The 16,420-nt window shown below is 35.1% G+C and overlaps 1 protein-coding gene across 5 annotated transcripts in view; it reads right to left on the bottom strand.

Moving 5' to 3' along the window:
- The window catches only part of LOC127959309 (thymocyte selection-associated high mobility group box protein TOX-like), a 154,482-nt gene that overhangs the window by 63,730 nt on the left and 74,332 nt on the right, over positions 1 to 16,420 (bottom strand). For 2 of the 5 annotated variants that reach the window (XM_052558388.1, XM_052558391.1), the window contains exon 2: positions 8,757 to 8,843. The exons of 2 other annotated variants lie outside the window; for them this stretch is intronic. In XM_052558388.1, coding sequence (XP_052414348.1) covers positions 8,757 to 8,843 — 87 coding nt within the window. The remainder of the gene's footprint in view (positions 1 to 8,756; positions 8,844 to 16,420) is intronic. One more of the 5 variants, XM_052558390.1, reaches the window with a different exon arrangement.

The raw sequence follows: 16,420 nt of genomic DNA, 5'->3' as shown, positions 1-16,420 counted from the left end.
GCTGGAAGTAGGTCATGTGCTGTAGCAATAAACAAGGAATGCTGCAATAAAATAATATGGTCACACACACACACACACACACACAATGCATGCATGCCGAAGCCAGTAATATCCAAAGCTCATGTAATATTTACAGTGCACTAATAGAAAAATGGCAGAGAGCATCTGAATTTTAGAAAAAAGCTCCAGACTTCATTAAAACGGCTGGGTTTGGTGAAGTCCGTGTGTGTGTGTGTGTGTGTGTGCTAGACAAAGTATGTTTGCACCATAGAAATCTGAATATAAGATTATAGTGACTCCTCTACAGTGGATGCAAAAGTCTGAGAGCACACTGAAAATATGAGCTTTTGTTTATTTAAACCTGCAAATAAATCCTAAAATGTTTAGGATAATGAGAAGTATAAATATAATAGAGCTATTTACATTATTAGGTTTTATAAGCATATGCTATAAATTATAAATATTAAATATGCAGTTTGTGTGACTAATAAAACGCAAGTGACTAGAGTTATTTTAAACCTTTACGTAAGAAATAAACAGATTTTGGATTCTGAAAATAAACGTAGAATTTAAACTTAAACTTAAATTCAAACTTTAAAAAATATATATATATTATTTAAATATTATAGAAAAATAAATAGGATAATGTTTTATAAGAATAAATATATACTATAAATGATAAATATTATTTATTACAATATTCAGCATTATTTTTATGTGATTGATCAAATGCAAGTAACCGAGTAATTTTAAACCTATAAGAAATAAACCGTAATAAAATAAATTTTGGATTCTGAAAATATATAATATTTTAGAAATATAAATACTGTACATTTTTATGTTGATTAAAATATAACATAAATTGTAAATATTAAATATCAATGTATAATAATCAATATAATATAACATAATAATATCAAAATCAATCATGTATGATTAATCAAATGTAAGTGAGTTTATATAGTTTTATGACTTTGAAAAATATAAATATAAAAATTAATATTTTAATACATGCCATATATTATAAATATTAAATGATGCTCTTTGGAAAAGCATCTCAGATTACGCTTGAGAACATGATCACCGGGTTTTGTTCATGACGCTAAAATGCATTTATTACTTCAACTTTTTACTTAAACTGCTGACAGAATAATCTGTGATTAAAAATTTATATTCAAATGGAAAATGGAAGCATATTTCACAAGCAGCCTTGAACTTTTGAACCCTACTATATTTGAAACTTTTTAAACGTGATGCAAAAACAGCAATAAGCGATGCAAACAACCATGATAATAAAGTAAATTTACATGCACAATTATGAGTGGCTTATTGCTTTTACAAAACAGCAGAAATAGTAATATAATAAAAAGTCTAGTTAATAGCTAAAATATTAACTAAAAAAGCCATATATTATATATTATATTAGTTGAATAGTGGCTGCTTGTGCACTGGTGTAGAATATGCATTAGCTCTCAAATGCATTCAGAATTAATCAATCATTCTGGATGCTGATTGGTCGATACAGTTAACACACACACACCAATGATGTTTGCATGACTTCTGGTGCTTAATTAAACCGCTAAACACACTTCACTTCCATGCAATTCAATCTAGTTCACATTCACATGTCAGTTTGCTCTGGTTCTGATCTTTGGTTCAGTCTCAGTTACTGTAATCTGGCAACACGCGACACAGTCCATGCCAACTTGGACCGAACTATTCAAACAATCCAGTTGTTGCCAGAACAGTAATGACGGCAGCCAGCGGTGCTCGTCTCCTCTCCGGAGAATGAATAATATTCTGGCAGAGCCGAATCTAATAGGCGCTCTCTCTTAGATATTCAGCTGAGAATGGCACTTATGAAATATTAATATCATACAAAAATATGGCAACCCCAGCGCACTCCATCTCTCAAACTCCAGCGTAATTGACTGTGCGAGTCTTTCCAAATCAGGCGGCGAGGAAGCGAGGGGGAGAAAGAAAGGAACAACAGAGAGCAGGAATATGTCAGGTTTTGCGGCAGAGCGCTTCTCACAAATGAGGACGAATTAAACGCACAGACGAGACAAATGGACGACGGATCTGATGATTACACGAAAACACAAACACATGTGCAGCACAACACAATTACTGTGAGTGTGTGTCACTGAATTATGATAATTGGATGTGTTTAGACTTTCAGATAAAGTAAAGCATTAATAGCAAACACTTGAATCATAGATGGACCACGACTTGAAAAAAACAAGGGAACGGACCGTGTTAAAACCTCCTCAACCAATTTATCATAAAAACAAACGAATACACAGAAAAATATAAATGTGACCCTTTTTTTGCACAAAACCAGTCATAAGCATCAATTTTTTTTGGAGGACAATATTTGTCTGAGATACAACTATTTGAAAATCTGGAATCTGAGGGAGCAGAAAAATCTAAATATTGAAAAAATCATCTTTAAAAGTGTCCAAAACGAAGTTCTAAGCAATGCACATTACTAATCAGAAATGAAGTTTTGATATATTTACGGTAGGAAATGTACTAATTATCTTCATGGAACATATCCTAATGATTTTTGGCATAAAAGAAAAATCAATCACAATGTATTTTTGTCTATTGCTACAAATAAACCCCAGAGACTTCAGACTGCTTTTCTGCTCCAGGGACACAAATGTATTTCAATGCACTTCACTGCAGATGCATTATCAGAAACAGCACATCTGGCCACGCCCTCCGTCTTCTCTGATTGGCTAATCAAAAGCAAGTCTCACAACAATTCACGAGCTCCAGCTGTGGCTGTTATTATGAGGCTTTATTTCAGTCTCATTTAAAGCTCAAGTATCAGAAACACATGTTGTGCTGCCAGTTTAAATAGCAAACACACAGCCTTATAACAAAAAAAAAAAAAAAAAATACACCTTAAAACCTTGTTTTACAGGGACTCCTAACAAAAGTATTACACTATTATCAAATAAATGAATAAACAATATATTATTTTAATTATTTTATATTTTTTGTATTATTTGATTACATATATATATATATATATATATATATATATATATATATATATATATATATATATATATATATTTTTTTTTTTTTTTTTTTTTTTTTTTTACTTATAATACCAGAATTTTTTAATTAACAAATGTGCATTAAAAAAAATTCACTCTTTTTTAAATTATTGTCATTTAACCCAAAGCTAAATCAGATCTGAGAGATTCAGAAATTATTCATATTCTCTTAAATATTACACTTTAGTATCTACTATACACGAGGAAGCCAAATGTTTTAAAGAAGACACAAAATGACATGCACAAAGATTCTTAACAATATATTTTTTTGAATTTGAATCTTGCGATGGACTAGAAAACATTACACTGTGATATTATTTGTTAATATTATTTCTATGGCTTTGTTTACATCAGCAGAAGAGTACATGTATGTTCATAAAAGTATTTAAACTATTTAAACTATTGGACAATACAATAAAATGCACTAATGAATTGTAAATATATTGTCTATTAAAAGCAAAAGCATAGTTTTATTCGCGATCGTCTACTGAAAGCAGTTTATTGTGTTTGGATGCCCATAAATCCGTATCACATGAGATTATAGTCAGGATTACAGAGATGAGAACCACAAATTGGCATCAATTGAGAAATGGATTAAACATCAAAACACTGCATTAACGCATATTTAGCAGAGGAGGGAAGTTTGAGATCGCATTTGTCTAATCCTGTCGTCTTCAGATGGTTTAGTGTCGACACCTCGATGTGTGTTTAATGTTAACACATCAAATAGCAGCAAATGAGGAAAAACACTGTGAAGAAAACTCATTAATATCTCAACTGCTTCATATATGTGGATATAAATCGAAAGCCTGCAGTCGAAAGTCAAAAATCTCAATATGAGTTCAATCTTTTCTCATCGAATGATCTGAGCTGGTACAATCATTCATTTTATAGATGTGTTATCATCTTAATAAACGACTACTATTGGCATAAAAGTTTTATAAGATATATCCGAGACAAAATAGATGTAGGATAAATCACCAAATGATCTGAGATGCTCCAAATTAATTTTATAGCTCTGTATTATCGCTGGATGACAGCTAGTGACTCATTTGTGTTTATTTCTCCTAGAAATTTCAGATGAGATGACATTGAGACATAACTGAGCTTCGTTTGAGCAAAAGAGATGAGATTAAATAATTCAATTCAACTCCGGAAAAACAGATGTTTGCTATGTTTGTTTTAAAAAAAGTAATGTTACAATTTTCTCAAAAGAGATCTCACCAATGTCTCAAACTGTGCTCAGATACCACAGATTTAATAGTTTTGGGACAAACATCTGAGATAGTTGATACTTAAGCTGATACTTAAACTCCATTAAGTCTCTAGAGCAATAACTTTCTCTTCTGGCACCACGTGAAAGAAGAAGGGAAAGAGACTCACGGTGAGAGAGAGAAGCCTGTCGGTTTTAATGCAATAAACTCTCTGAAAATATCTGTGTGTGTGTGTGTGAGTGTTCATCACCTCCAGAGGAAGCTGAAAGGTGAGGGTGTGTGTGTGTGTGTGTGTGCGGGGGGGTGAGCGGATGTTTAACTGAACCAACTTTTAACTGAACCCTGTGTGTCGAGATGTAAAGATACCGAACAAAGGCCTAAAACCTCGTTCCCCTCCCCTCACCACAACACCTGACGCACGGGTCGAGGAGAAACGGCACGTTTCCTCTCTGAGCTGTTAAAGTGGTTGTTCAGAGCTCAACCTTCATGCCATGGTTTGGTTAGACTTCTTAAAAGGCGGCTGAGGAGACGCTTGATAAAAGGCAGATAATTTTAAACCATTCATATGTAAATGCATGTACGCATCCGGAAAACTGAGCAAAAAAAAAAAAAGATAATTTTTTTCCCCCCTTCTGTCTTTTTTTAGAACGTTCCTCAGAACTCCGGGCATTGTAAAAATATCATATTTTTCAGTTTTATTTATGTGCGTGTCGAGACTCCTGTGAGAAAACTTTAACTAACTCACTGCAAAAAAAAAACAAATATCAAGAAGGATTTTCTAGACATGTAAAAATCATTGTTTTGTTTTCAGAAAAATCAAGGATAACAAGCAAAAAATCTTCCAATGGGGAAAGAAAAACAAATCTTGTTTTCTGCTTGAAATAATGGCAGATTATTTTAAAAAACTCTCTTAATTTTGTCTTTAAAGGAATTTTAAAATGTTGATAGGGTTTATCCAGGTTTGAAAGATGCTAGACGTGACCCTGGACCACAAAAGCAGTCATAAGGGTCAATTTTCTGAAATTTAGATCTTTACATTAAACATCATCTGAAAGCTGAATATATAAGCTTTCCATTGAAGTATGGAATTGTTAGGATCGGACAATATTTGGCCGAGATACACTTATTTTGTTTACATTTTTACATGTCTAGAAAATCCTTCTTGATTTAAGAATTTGTTGATATTTTGGCTGAAAACAACACAAAAAAAATTTTGAAATAAAAAATAACTAAATACACAACGCCTCACCAAATACAAGTTTGAATATTAATATACAAAACTTTCTACATTTTTATAATGATGCAGTCATTAAATTTTTATTTTATACCACAAATCATTATGTATGAGTAAAGATCATGTTCCATGAAGCTGTTAAGTAAATGTCCTACCGTAAATATATCAAAACTTTATTTATGATTAGTAATATGCATTGCTAAGAATTAATTTGAACAACTTTAAAGATGATTTTCTCAATATTTAGATTTTTTTTTTTTTTTTTTTTTTGCACTTTCACATTCCAGATTTTCAAATTGTTGTATCTCGACCAAATATCGTCTGATACTAACAAACCATACATCAATGGAAATATAATTTACTCAGTTTCAAATGATGTATAAATCTCAATTTAAAAAAAAATGACCCTTATGACTGGTTTTGTGGTCCAGGGTCACGTATAGCATCTTTCAAGCCTGGAAAAACCCTATCAACATTTTACAATTATTTGCAGGTTTTTCCCTGGCCGTGGGAACCCAGATAATGGATAGGATGAGGAAGGACCGGTCAGCGTGAGCTGCTTTGTTAGATCTCCAGCACTGATAAATGATTTACGATGCCAGTTTCTGGAACATCAATACCATCTCATTTCTAATTAAAAAGAAGCCGCCCACAATATCGCACATAACGGTATTCAGTCAAAGCAGGACGACGAGAAGATCATTCCAAACCAAAAGCTTCTGCAGCAGAGGATTCATCATGTTTTGGAACTATTTTATTTCCATAGTTTCACATTTTCAGTTAATGTGCCGAGTAGATCAATTGAAAACAAAAGCGGCGGGCGCGCACGGTTCGTGTTTTTCCAGTGAGTCAGACGTGTTTTACTTTGTTAAATACTTATGTCCTTTCAAGTAACGGAAAGTGAAAAAGGAAACTTAGGTAATTCTGAGTCAAATGTGCTCACTTTTGATAGTGAGTCACTCTTGAGGGTGATTGTGTGTGAACATTTGCAGCATTGCACCACATGTGAACATGATAAAACGATGCCTGCCATCTAAAGGTGATACTAAAATGACTTTATGTGCACGTGCATCCCAAATACTACACTGCATTCAACACATGCACTATAATACATATGTTGTTCTGTTAATATAATTTGAAAAATATATTTTTTAAATACTTTTTGTTGTTGTTGTTGTAAATTATGATGTGCAGTTTCATAAAAGTGTTTGGTTTGGTTTCATAAACACACAGATATCAATCTGCACATGTATGAGTCATGAATGAGGTTTAATGTGAAGAAAAATAAATAAATGAACATAGTATAACAATACATTTTATGATCTTTTGGTGTGTATTAATACTAAAATATTACAATATTTAAAATATATTCAAATAGCAAAAATACAAAAAAATGTGAATGCAAAGAAAAATAGCAATAACAATATCTAAATTATATTTTATTCACTAATAAATGCTTGTACCAAAAATTTGTACTGTAGTATTATCATACATGCTCAAAAACCATTTTTATTTTTTATTAGTGCTTATTATTACTAAAATATTAAAATATAAAAAAATTATAGAACAGGTAATTAAATATAACTATAAAAACGTTAAACTATGTCAGTACAAAGAACTGCAATGCAAATGCAAATAGTACAAAAGAATCACCATACATGTCTAAAAACCATTGTATAAACATTTATTTATTCATTGCGTACTGTTACTGAAATATTAAAATATTCTAAATAATAAAATATTACAACACTAACAAAAAATTGCACCAAAAAAGTACCAGGATATGAATATGGTAATCATTCAGTGTCGTGGTTTTACCATCTGAGTTACTCTTGACTGTTCGGTTTTGGCTCAGACTTGGAGTTCACCTTGTAGTGTGTGTGTGGGTGGGAGGTTATGGTGGGTGTGAAGTGTGAAGTGTGGCCCTATGGGGATGTTTAGGGACTCTTGGTTCATCATGTGACCCTCAGAGAACCACAAACCACCAAAGACAGACAAACAGACAGACAGAGTCATGCTCAGACAACAGGGGGCGCTAGAGAAAGCCCTGATCCAAATCTAGTGTGCTGCTAACAGAGCACCATTAGCAAACCAGTGCCGATTATAAATACTTTTATAGTTTAAAAACAACTAATAATCCACTTCACAGTTTAATCAAAACTGATTATTCTACCTAGATTTGCATCATTAGTTTATGTACAACTCTCGACTTGAATCGCTGTTTGTTTGAGTTGTTGACTAGGCAGAATATTACAAGCCAATTACTAGCGAGGTTTAATTTCAGTTAGGAAGCTAAAGACTTAAGGCTCATTGCCACAAAAAACGATAACTTAAACAATAACTCTATAACCACACCAACGGACAATAACGTTCTGTTTATTAAACCCGCGCACTGTTGTTTTTTTCATCTGTCACTTTAAATGTTTGTACTCTTTGAAGTATGGCGGATTCTGATTGGCTGTCAGTGTTTTAATTATTAATCAGCTGGACAGAAATAAATCCCATCGAAATTCCAACTATATTTTTAGTCTTTAGTTATCGTTATTGTTGTGGTGTGGATTGGAATTAGAAATACGAAGTGTTAACATGACAGTTTTTGACTAAAAACAGATTTTTTAAATACGTTAATAAATCACATTTAGTCATTTAGCAGATACTTGTATCCAAAGCGACTTACAAATGAGGACAACAACAACAACAAAAAAGCAGTCAATACTAACAAAAGAGCAACAATATATAAGTGCTACTGTATATATATAAACAACAACGGTGTTTTGGGGGCCTGAAAATGCAAACTTTTGAAAACGTGCACATGTCAAAGTGTACGTTTTTGAAAATGCTAGCTTCATCGTTTCAATGCAAAATACAAAAATGCAAATTTGTGAAAACGGTGAGGTCATGCACATGCTTATTGTGCATTTAGTCTACAGAAATGTGTATGTGCACAGGCACATAATGTTTTTATACAAAGTCACAGCGCCAACTACTGGCATGGCATACATAACATAGCATTTCAGTCACGTCTGCGGAGTCTTTTTTACAACGATGTCGCCTGCATGCAAAACTTTTCAAAAGCATAAAAGAAAAACGATGTCATGCAAACAGTAACAGTGCGATTTTACAACTAGCACATGTTGCATTGCCAGTGCATGCTATAGCACTGATGCTAGCATGTATGTTTCTGGTCTGCTAGCTGCTTGGATCAGAGCTGAAGAAGGTAAGAGCGTCGGGTCTCACCCCTGAAGAGGGCAGTCTTTTCTCCTCAGGGTTGTGTCTCACGGGGAAAGCGCTGTACAGCCTAACACCTCCTACACCGTATCTGCTCTGAGAGATGGAGAAAAGAGGAGACAGACAGGAGAGAAAAACAGAGGACACCGGGCCCGACTTAGAAGAGTCTCAGAGGAACAAGAGACACAAACCACAGGACGCGACATCGCTAATCAAAACATCAGCAATAACAAACAGGATTTCTGTGGTGTTTTCCTTCACTAAAATGATACTATGCTGGATGTTGGTCTCATCCACCTCCTTCAGAGTGCGTCTATGTGTTTTTCCAGCTGTTTTATTATCCATCAAGTGTAAATTGTTTGTCTGAACTGTAATATTTGTTGTCAGGGTTTGATCACATGTCTGTCAGCACTAGTACTAGTGATGATTGACTTTAACGCCGCTCAGGCGTGTAGCCAGTAATGGGCCAGGGCGGCACTGGCCCGCCCACATTACTCAGTGGCCCGCCCAGGCAAGTTTGATTAAAATACATTTTTAGTTTATTTTTATTATTCAAATGTATTTAAGAAAATATATTAATATAAACCTGATTTATTGTTGACTGGTGTGTGTGTGTGTGTGTTTAATTTGTTTTCCGAATAAAATGGAATTGTTGAAGCAAGTTGTAGAAAGCGCCCCTCCTGAACCTAGGCCTAATTGGTTGCTATGGTTGCTAGGGCGACAGGAAGACTCTCTGAGCGGCGGGCTCTGGCGGCCTTTAGCCAATGTATTAACATCGCCATAATAATGGCTAAACAAGTTTCTTTAATGTTTTATTTAAATTAAAAAAAAGAGTTGAGGAAGAAGACACGCCACTGCCTTCATCTGTCGAGTCCACCCAGCCCAGCTCTTCAGACTCATTAACCCACAAGAAGGCTAGTCAGGCGCCGGTGGCGGCCGCCGCGTGCTCCCTGGCGGCAGTGCCAGTGCTCTCTCCCGGTCAGCCTAACGCGGGTTTACCCGCCGATCTAACTGCAATAGATGAACCACCTTCACAACCCAATCTGAAAGTATTTCTACATTGTATAAATGAGTTGCTATTTTTTTGGCACAAAAGTTTAATTTCCACCATTGCATTGTATATGGTTGATTTAACAGAAATTAGGGAGCGTGTTGTTATTTATTTCAAACCATGCTCTACTGAGTTTTCATTATTTTAATTTCTTTTACTTTTAGCCTATATTTTCGGGTGAACTGTCTGCACTGCTGAGTAACTTGAATGAAATAGACAGGTTATTGTCTATGCTGGTGGTTTGTCCAGCCTTTATTGAGCTCTGTTGGTTGAACATGATGATTAGACAGTGTTTTGTTATTGCCTTTGCCGAATATTGCAAAATAAAGGTGTAACTGTTTTTGCAGTTTTTCTATTCTTTTTTCCACTCTCTAAGGTTATTTAAGTCATATTTTTTCTAGGAAAAACTATAGGCCCACCCACTTTTTTAATGGCCCGCCCAAAATACAATTTCTGCCTACGCCACTGACGCCGCTAATAACATATTGTGCTCAGCGGGAATAATGACATATGAACTGATTTCAGTCACTCATTCTGGCCTCTTCCCACTGCGTGTACATGTATCAGTGTGTGTGTGTGTGTGTGTGTGTGTGTGTGTGTGATCTCCTCTGTCCCGCTCTGTGTGAGGCTTGTTTGAGGAAACGCTCCCGGCACGAGTTTTGGCAGTCAAGGTTTTGGGAATCAGAGCAATCCAACATCTAATGATTCACACAAGATAGTGTGCCAGACACACACAGACACGTTAAACTAGAGTAGTGTACTTTTAGTGCACACCGCTGTCTATCAAATAACCCTGAAGATGATGGAATATGAAGAAGATGATGAAATATGGCCTCAGGCTCATTAAGGTAAATGCACAAGATAATCCCACAGTATTCTTTGGAGTCAGAACATTACTAACAACAATTTTCATCATGTCATTTTCAATGCATGTTTCTTTGGACATGCAAATCTCTACGTAACACAGTAATAGCACCTGACACATCACAGTACCATGGTACCTTCGATCTCTTCTGAATGCATTGCAAAAATCAACAAGCTTGGTGTGAAATCTTTCCTCACACTAATATTTGCCAATCATTTTCTCTCAGCCAGTCTTCAAAACACAAGCACACCTACACCTGAAGTGATTCAAGCGCTGAATGAATCTGCATTTCACTGTAAACCAGAAAGCGCTGTATGACTAACAATATGCTGTCAAGTAAATCCAGAGCGCTGTATTTAGCGCGGTGAGAATGTCCCTCATCAGAATCGGGCCGGCTGCGATGACTGAGCCGCTAATCGCCCAGACGGACTGAAGGGACAGTGGGATGTTGTCATCTACTTTTCTTTCCTTCTCTGTCATTTATATCTCTCTCATCATCAGTGCAGCTGAACTGAGACACACGACAGGGGTTTTCTTCACCTCATCTCTTCCTGTTAACCGCCGCACGTGTCCGTAATCGATGTGCCCTTTACTGCTAACTTTACTGTAACCCGTGGGTGACTTGAGAGGGCATTTCTGAATGTCTCTATCGGGCAGATACCAGAATGTTTGTGGTGAAATCACCTGTTGCCTGGAAGTTGAGTTTAAAATAAAAAGCTCATAGATAAACATTAGTAGCTGACATGTTGTGTATTTCTGCTAGTTTAGCTAGCTTGCGATGTGGCTACTAACACATGAAGACACACAGAAACTCATGCAAACAACTTTAACTTTAACTGAATCACATTGCATATACATCTCTGGGGAAAACACACACACACACACACACGTATATAAATATATGTATGTATTGCATATACATTCTCTCTCTCTCTCTCTCTCTCTCTCTCTCTCTCTCTCTCTCTCTCTCTATATATATATATATATATAAATATATATATATATAATATATATATATATATATATATATATATATATATTAGTGCTGTCAAATGATTAATTGCATTTGTATATTTAAGAAAAATATGTTACGTTTAAATATGAAATATATGTATATATGATATAATGAATATAAATGTATACACGTAAATACATACAAATACATACGTAAATATTTTCAAATTCTTTGGATGCGATCAATCACGATTGTTTGACAGCACTAATATATATATATATATATATATATATATATATATATATATATATATATATATATATATATATATATATATATATATATATATATATCATACTAAATTATGCATGTTTAAGTATGCAAGGAAAACCCATTTAACATATTGTTCTTCCGAATAATGTGACTTAGTGAATTGGTAATTAAAACTACAATTATAAAAAAAATAAAAAATAAATGTTTTTGTTAATGGATAAAGCTGAAATAACTTACGGATGAAAAATATTGATAAAAAGTTTATAAAACATTAAATGTATTAAATTAATTATATTGCAATAAAAAAAATATTTAAATAATTTAAACTAAATTAAAACTAAGTACAAATGCAAAAAAAAAAATCTAACAAAGATGACAAGAGCATGAAATGAAATATAAAAGAAATATATAAATATAAAAATAAAAGCTTATTCAAAATATGGACACATACTGTAACATTAAAGTATATAAATTAAGCTACTGTAAAACAATGCTGAGAGGTCATGTAAGCATGCAATGCATATAAAACCGCTAACGTTGACGCTTTCTAACACAATAGTGAAGGAGAAAGGACATTTAAAAACAAACAAACAAAACCGAACCCGCATTAAAGAGAAACGCAAAGCACCAGCTGCTTCATGCAAATGTTCCGTAAACCACAAGACCATTAGATATTATTACAATGCATATTGCATAGGCCAGAGATTAAGTTGCAATTATGGTCTGAAAGCATCAAGACCGGTGGAATGATTCTATTCCAGGCGCTGCGTGCTGGGCTGTCGACAGTAGGGATGTACTTAGTTAAATTAAATATAGTATTAAATACTAGGTGGTGTGGCTGAGTACCAAGAGTGTGTTTAAGCGATCATGCCAAACACTTAACGCTTCTCAACAGGGTTGTGATAAATTAACTCGACCAGAAAGAGAATAAATGTCAACCCTGAGGTGGAACCCGATACTTACAGGAACAGTTCAGCCAAACATGAAGAACCCCATTTCATTCCAACTCATTAGATGTTATTTTTGCGTTAAAACTTTCAAGGAACGTTCACTCTGGTTTTATTCTACACAGTTCATAATGACCAAATCTGTCATGCTTCAAAAATCCTTAAAGTACCACGCAAGTATCATAGAAGTAGTCATTGCGACTTCTGTGCTGTAATTATAATTATAAAAACTCTTCTGACTCAAATGTAAGATGTTTTTGTCTGTGTATGCTTTCATTGCATGGGAGAGAGCAGAGCGAAGGTGTCTGATGAGTAAATGATGACAGGATCTTCATTAGTGGGTGAACTAGTCCTATAACTGGAAGTTCTGTCCAGTGTTTTTCCGTCTGTGAGTCAGAAAACATTATCAAAGCAAATTAATATAAAAGAGGGCGATTGATTATAAATGAGATGGAAACTAATCCATCTCTGTCTTACTTTATTTCTCTTTGGAGTGATCGTTAGATTTCTCGTTAGTCTCTCACATATTCTGTCTCTTTATGTAAATAGGGGGAATCGTTTTTTAGGTTGTGTGTGTGTGTGTGTGTTTAATTAGGATAGCACAGAAAAATGGGGATGGGGTGCTCCTAAACACCTGCAAACACAACACAACACACACACGCACGCAAATGCACACACACACACACACACACTCTCTCACTCACTTACAAACACACATACACACTCTCACTCACACACACACACACACGCATACACACACACACATACACACAAACTCTCTCACTCACACACACACACACACACAGACACTCACACTCTCTCACTCACACACACACACACACACACACTCACTCACTCACACACACTCACTCACTCACTCACTCACTCACTCACACACACACATACACACACACTCTCTCACTCACACACACACAAACTCACACTCTCTCACTCACACACACACACACTCACACTCTCTCACTCACACACACACACACACACTCACACTCTCTCACTCACACACACACACACAGAGATTCAAAAACTCACGTCTGATGTTAATCAGTTAATTAATTTGCCAAGTTAAACCGCACACTAACAAAACCCCTTAAATCATTTTACATTATCAAAATACATTCTTTTGAATATATACATTATTGTAAATAATTTTTCCAACTAAGCACATTTCTAGATGCCCTTGGATTGAGGTTCTGTCTGATTTAACTCATTTAAAGCACACAACTACAGTCAATTAAAAACCATTCACACAGTCTGCTTTATTTCTATAGACGGCTGATGTTTATCTGAGACATTTAGCTACTTAAAACTAATCTAATGTGAACAAGCGATCTGAGCGATGGCTTTTATTTCTCTCTGTCATTGCATCACAGCTCAAATCTCTTAAGCACACAATGTTCCCACAGGCCTTTACATCGAAAATACTCTGGCTGGACGCCGTCCAGTTAATAACTCTGTACAATCAACATATTGTTTTGGCCATGTGAAGATGAATGACCTGTTTAAACGGGAGAGACAGAAAAACAGAGAGAGACAGAGCGCAGCTGATCGGATGAGTAGAAATGAAAATAATCAAACTGCTGTGAATATTTACAGATGCTAAAATATAAATATGCTAGCAGGTTTTCTGGTGAAAATATGAGCGCTGATTGACTATGCAAACTTGCTATGCATTTGCCAAGGTGTTCTTATTGGATTTTAATGTTGGGGAGTAATTGATTACATGTAATCTGGATTATGTAATCAGATTACAAAAATTGAGTACTTTAATTTAGCATTACGCTACTAACTACAATTTTGTTTTATATCATTTGAAATCAGTGACAAAGTACAACTTGTAAGTAATCTACCCTTCACTGTTTTTACTGTATTGCATGTTCTGGCATGATTTAAGCATGCAGTGAATTTGCGAGCGCACGTGAACATTATCTCGCATGGTTCAGCGTTTCTTTCTGTGGCTGTCAAACTCACAGTCAGAGTGAAAACAAAGGAGGCTAATCACGTTACTTTCATTTCAAATGCTCAAAATAGCCAATCAGAGGCGGGTTTCTCTTCTCACCCTCCAGCGCAGCTGTAAAGGTGATGCTGAATCGATCATATGATTCAAATTGAAAATACCTTCTGACTGACAATCATCCTTCTGAGTTGACATAATCACAGAGATGAAGACAAACTTTCTTATGAGTAAAAACGTGCACAGAATTTGAATGCAATGATGCCCACAGGAAAGAAGAATCATGAGATCTCAACAGTAGACAGTAATGAAATCAAATCAAGACTGTAGTATGTTTCTACTGACAGAAAGACCTATTAGGGTCTCATTAGGGAATTTTAAATTGATGTTTCAATGAAACACAAGTAAGAAAGCCATTCAATTTAAAATAACGCAACATCTGAGCTATAAAATGTTCCTCTAACAATTCGACCGTAAGCTTGGCAACAGGTTTTTGCGGTTGAACCAATCCCTGTTCTTCATCCTCTTTCTTTCCCGAGTATTTGGTGTTATGTCACCGTTCCGTACACAGTAATGACAAAAAAGAGGCCGCATTAAAATAATCTTCCGTTCGCAGGCCAGACAAAAGAAGGAAAGTGATTTCTTAACATGAAAGCAATCTACTTACAACCATCTGCTCGTCGTCTAAATCAAAAGTGCTGTTTCCAGAGAAAAGCCGTCCAAACACTCGCTGCCAAACACACATTTGAGACGTGATGGAGTTTGAAGAAGCCAAGTCGCTAAAACATTGTTCTCGCAAGTTAAGACAAACTCATTTGGATGCTAACAGACAGACAACAGACCAGTGAAACTTCTTACGCTGAATTCGGTCCAAATCAGCACACGCTTAAAAAAAATTATGATTTCAATTAGAACCGCAAAGTGTTTTACAGTCTGATACCATATGAGAAGTATTAAACTCCAGTCTGTGTGTGTGTGTGTGTGTGTGTGGGCTCCAGACACAAATACACACACACACACAATTAAACTATAATGATTGTATTTGACAGTGTTAGATTTTTAATTAGTCTAAATAACAGCACTCTAGCAACTACCAAGAACAGCCAAGCAATTAAAACACACAAAAAGTAAAACTGTTATTGCATTTGACAACTTTAGACTTTTAGGGCCTTATTTTAACGATCTAAACACAAAGTGTAAAGCGGATGGCGCAGGTGCACTCAGGGCGTGTCCAAATCCACTTTTGCTATTTTAACGACGAAAAAAACGGTCCGTGCGCCGGGGGCCAATTTTAGAATGGGTTGTCCTCATTCTCTTAATGACTAATGGGCGTAAAATTCAATAAACCAATCAGAGTGTCATCTCCCATTCCCGTTAAGAGCAAGATGCACTCGCGCCATGGCGAATCACTATTTACATGATGGAATTTGTTGCCGGAAAAGCTGAATGTTCCTCAAGTGAAGAAATAGAAATACAATAGAAATACAAATAGCTAGTCTAATTCTAATACACACAATGACTATCCATCATTACATTTTTATATTTATGTAACCTACACAATAATATTCTCTACTGTAATCCATTTGTTTTTAATATTTGGTATGTTTGTG

Source organism: Carassius gibelio, chromosome B6, assembly GCF_023724105.1.
Source record: "Carassius gibelio isolate Cgi1373 ecotype wild population from Czech Republic chromosome B6, carGib1.2-hapl.c, whole genome shotgun sequence".
Lineage (NCBI taxonomy): Eukaryota > Metazoa > Chordata > Actinopteri > Cypriniformes > Cyprinidae > Carassius > Carassius gibelio.
The sequence above is the reverse complement of the archived record's forward strand: the minus strand, read 5'-3'. Positions and strand labels throughout refer to the sequence as shown.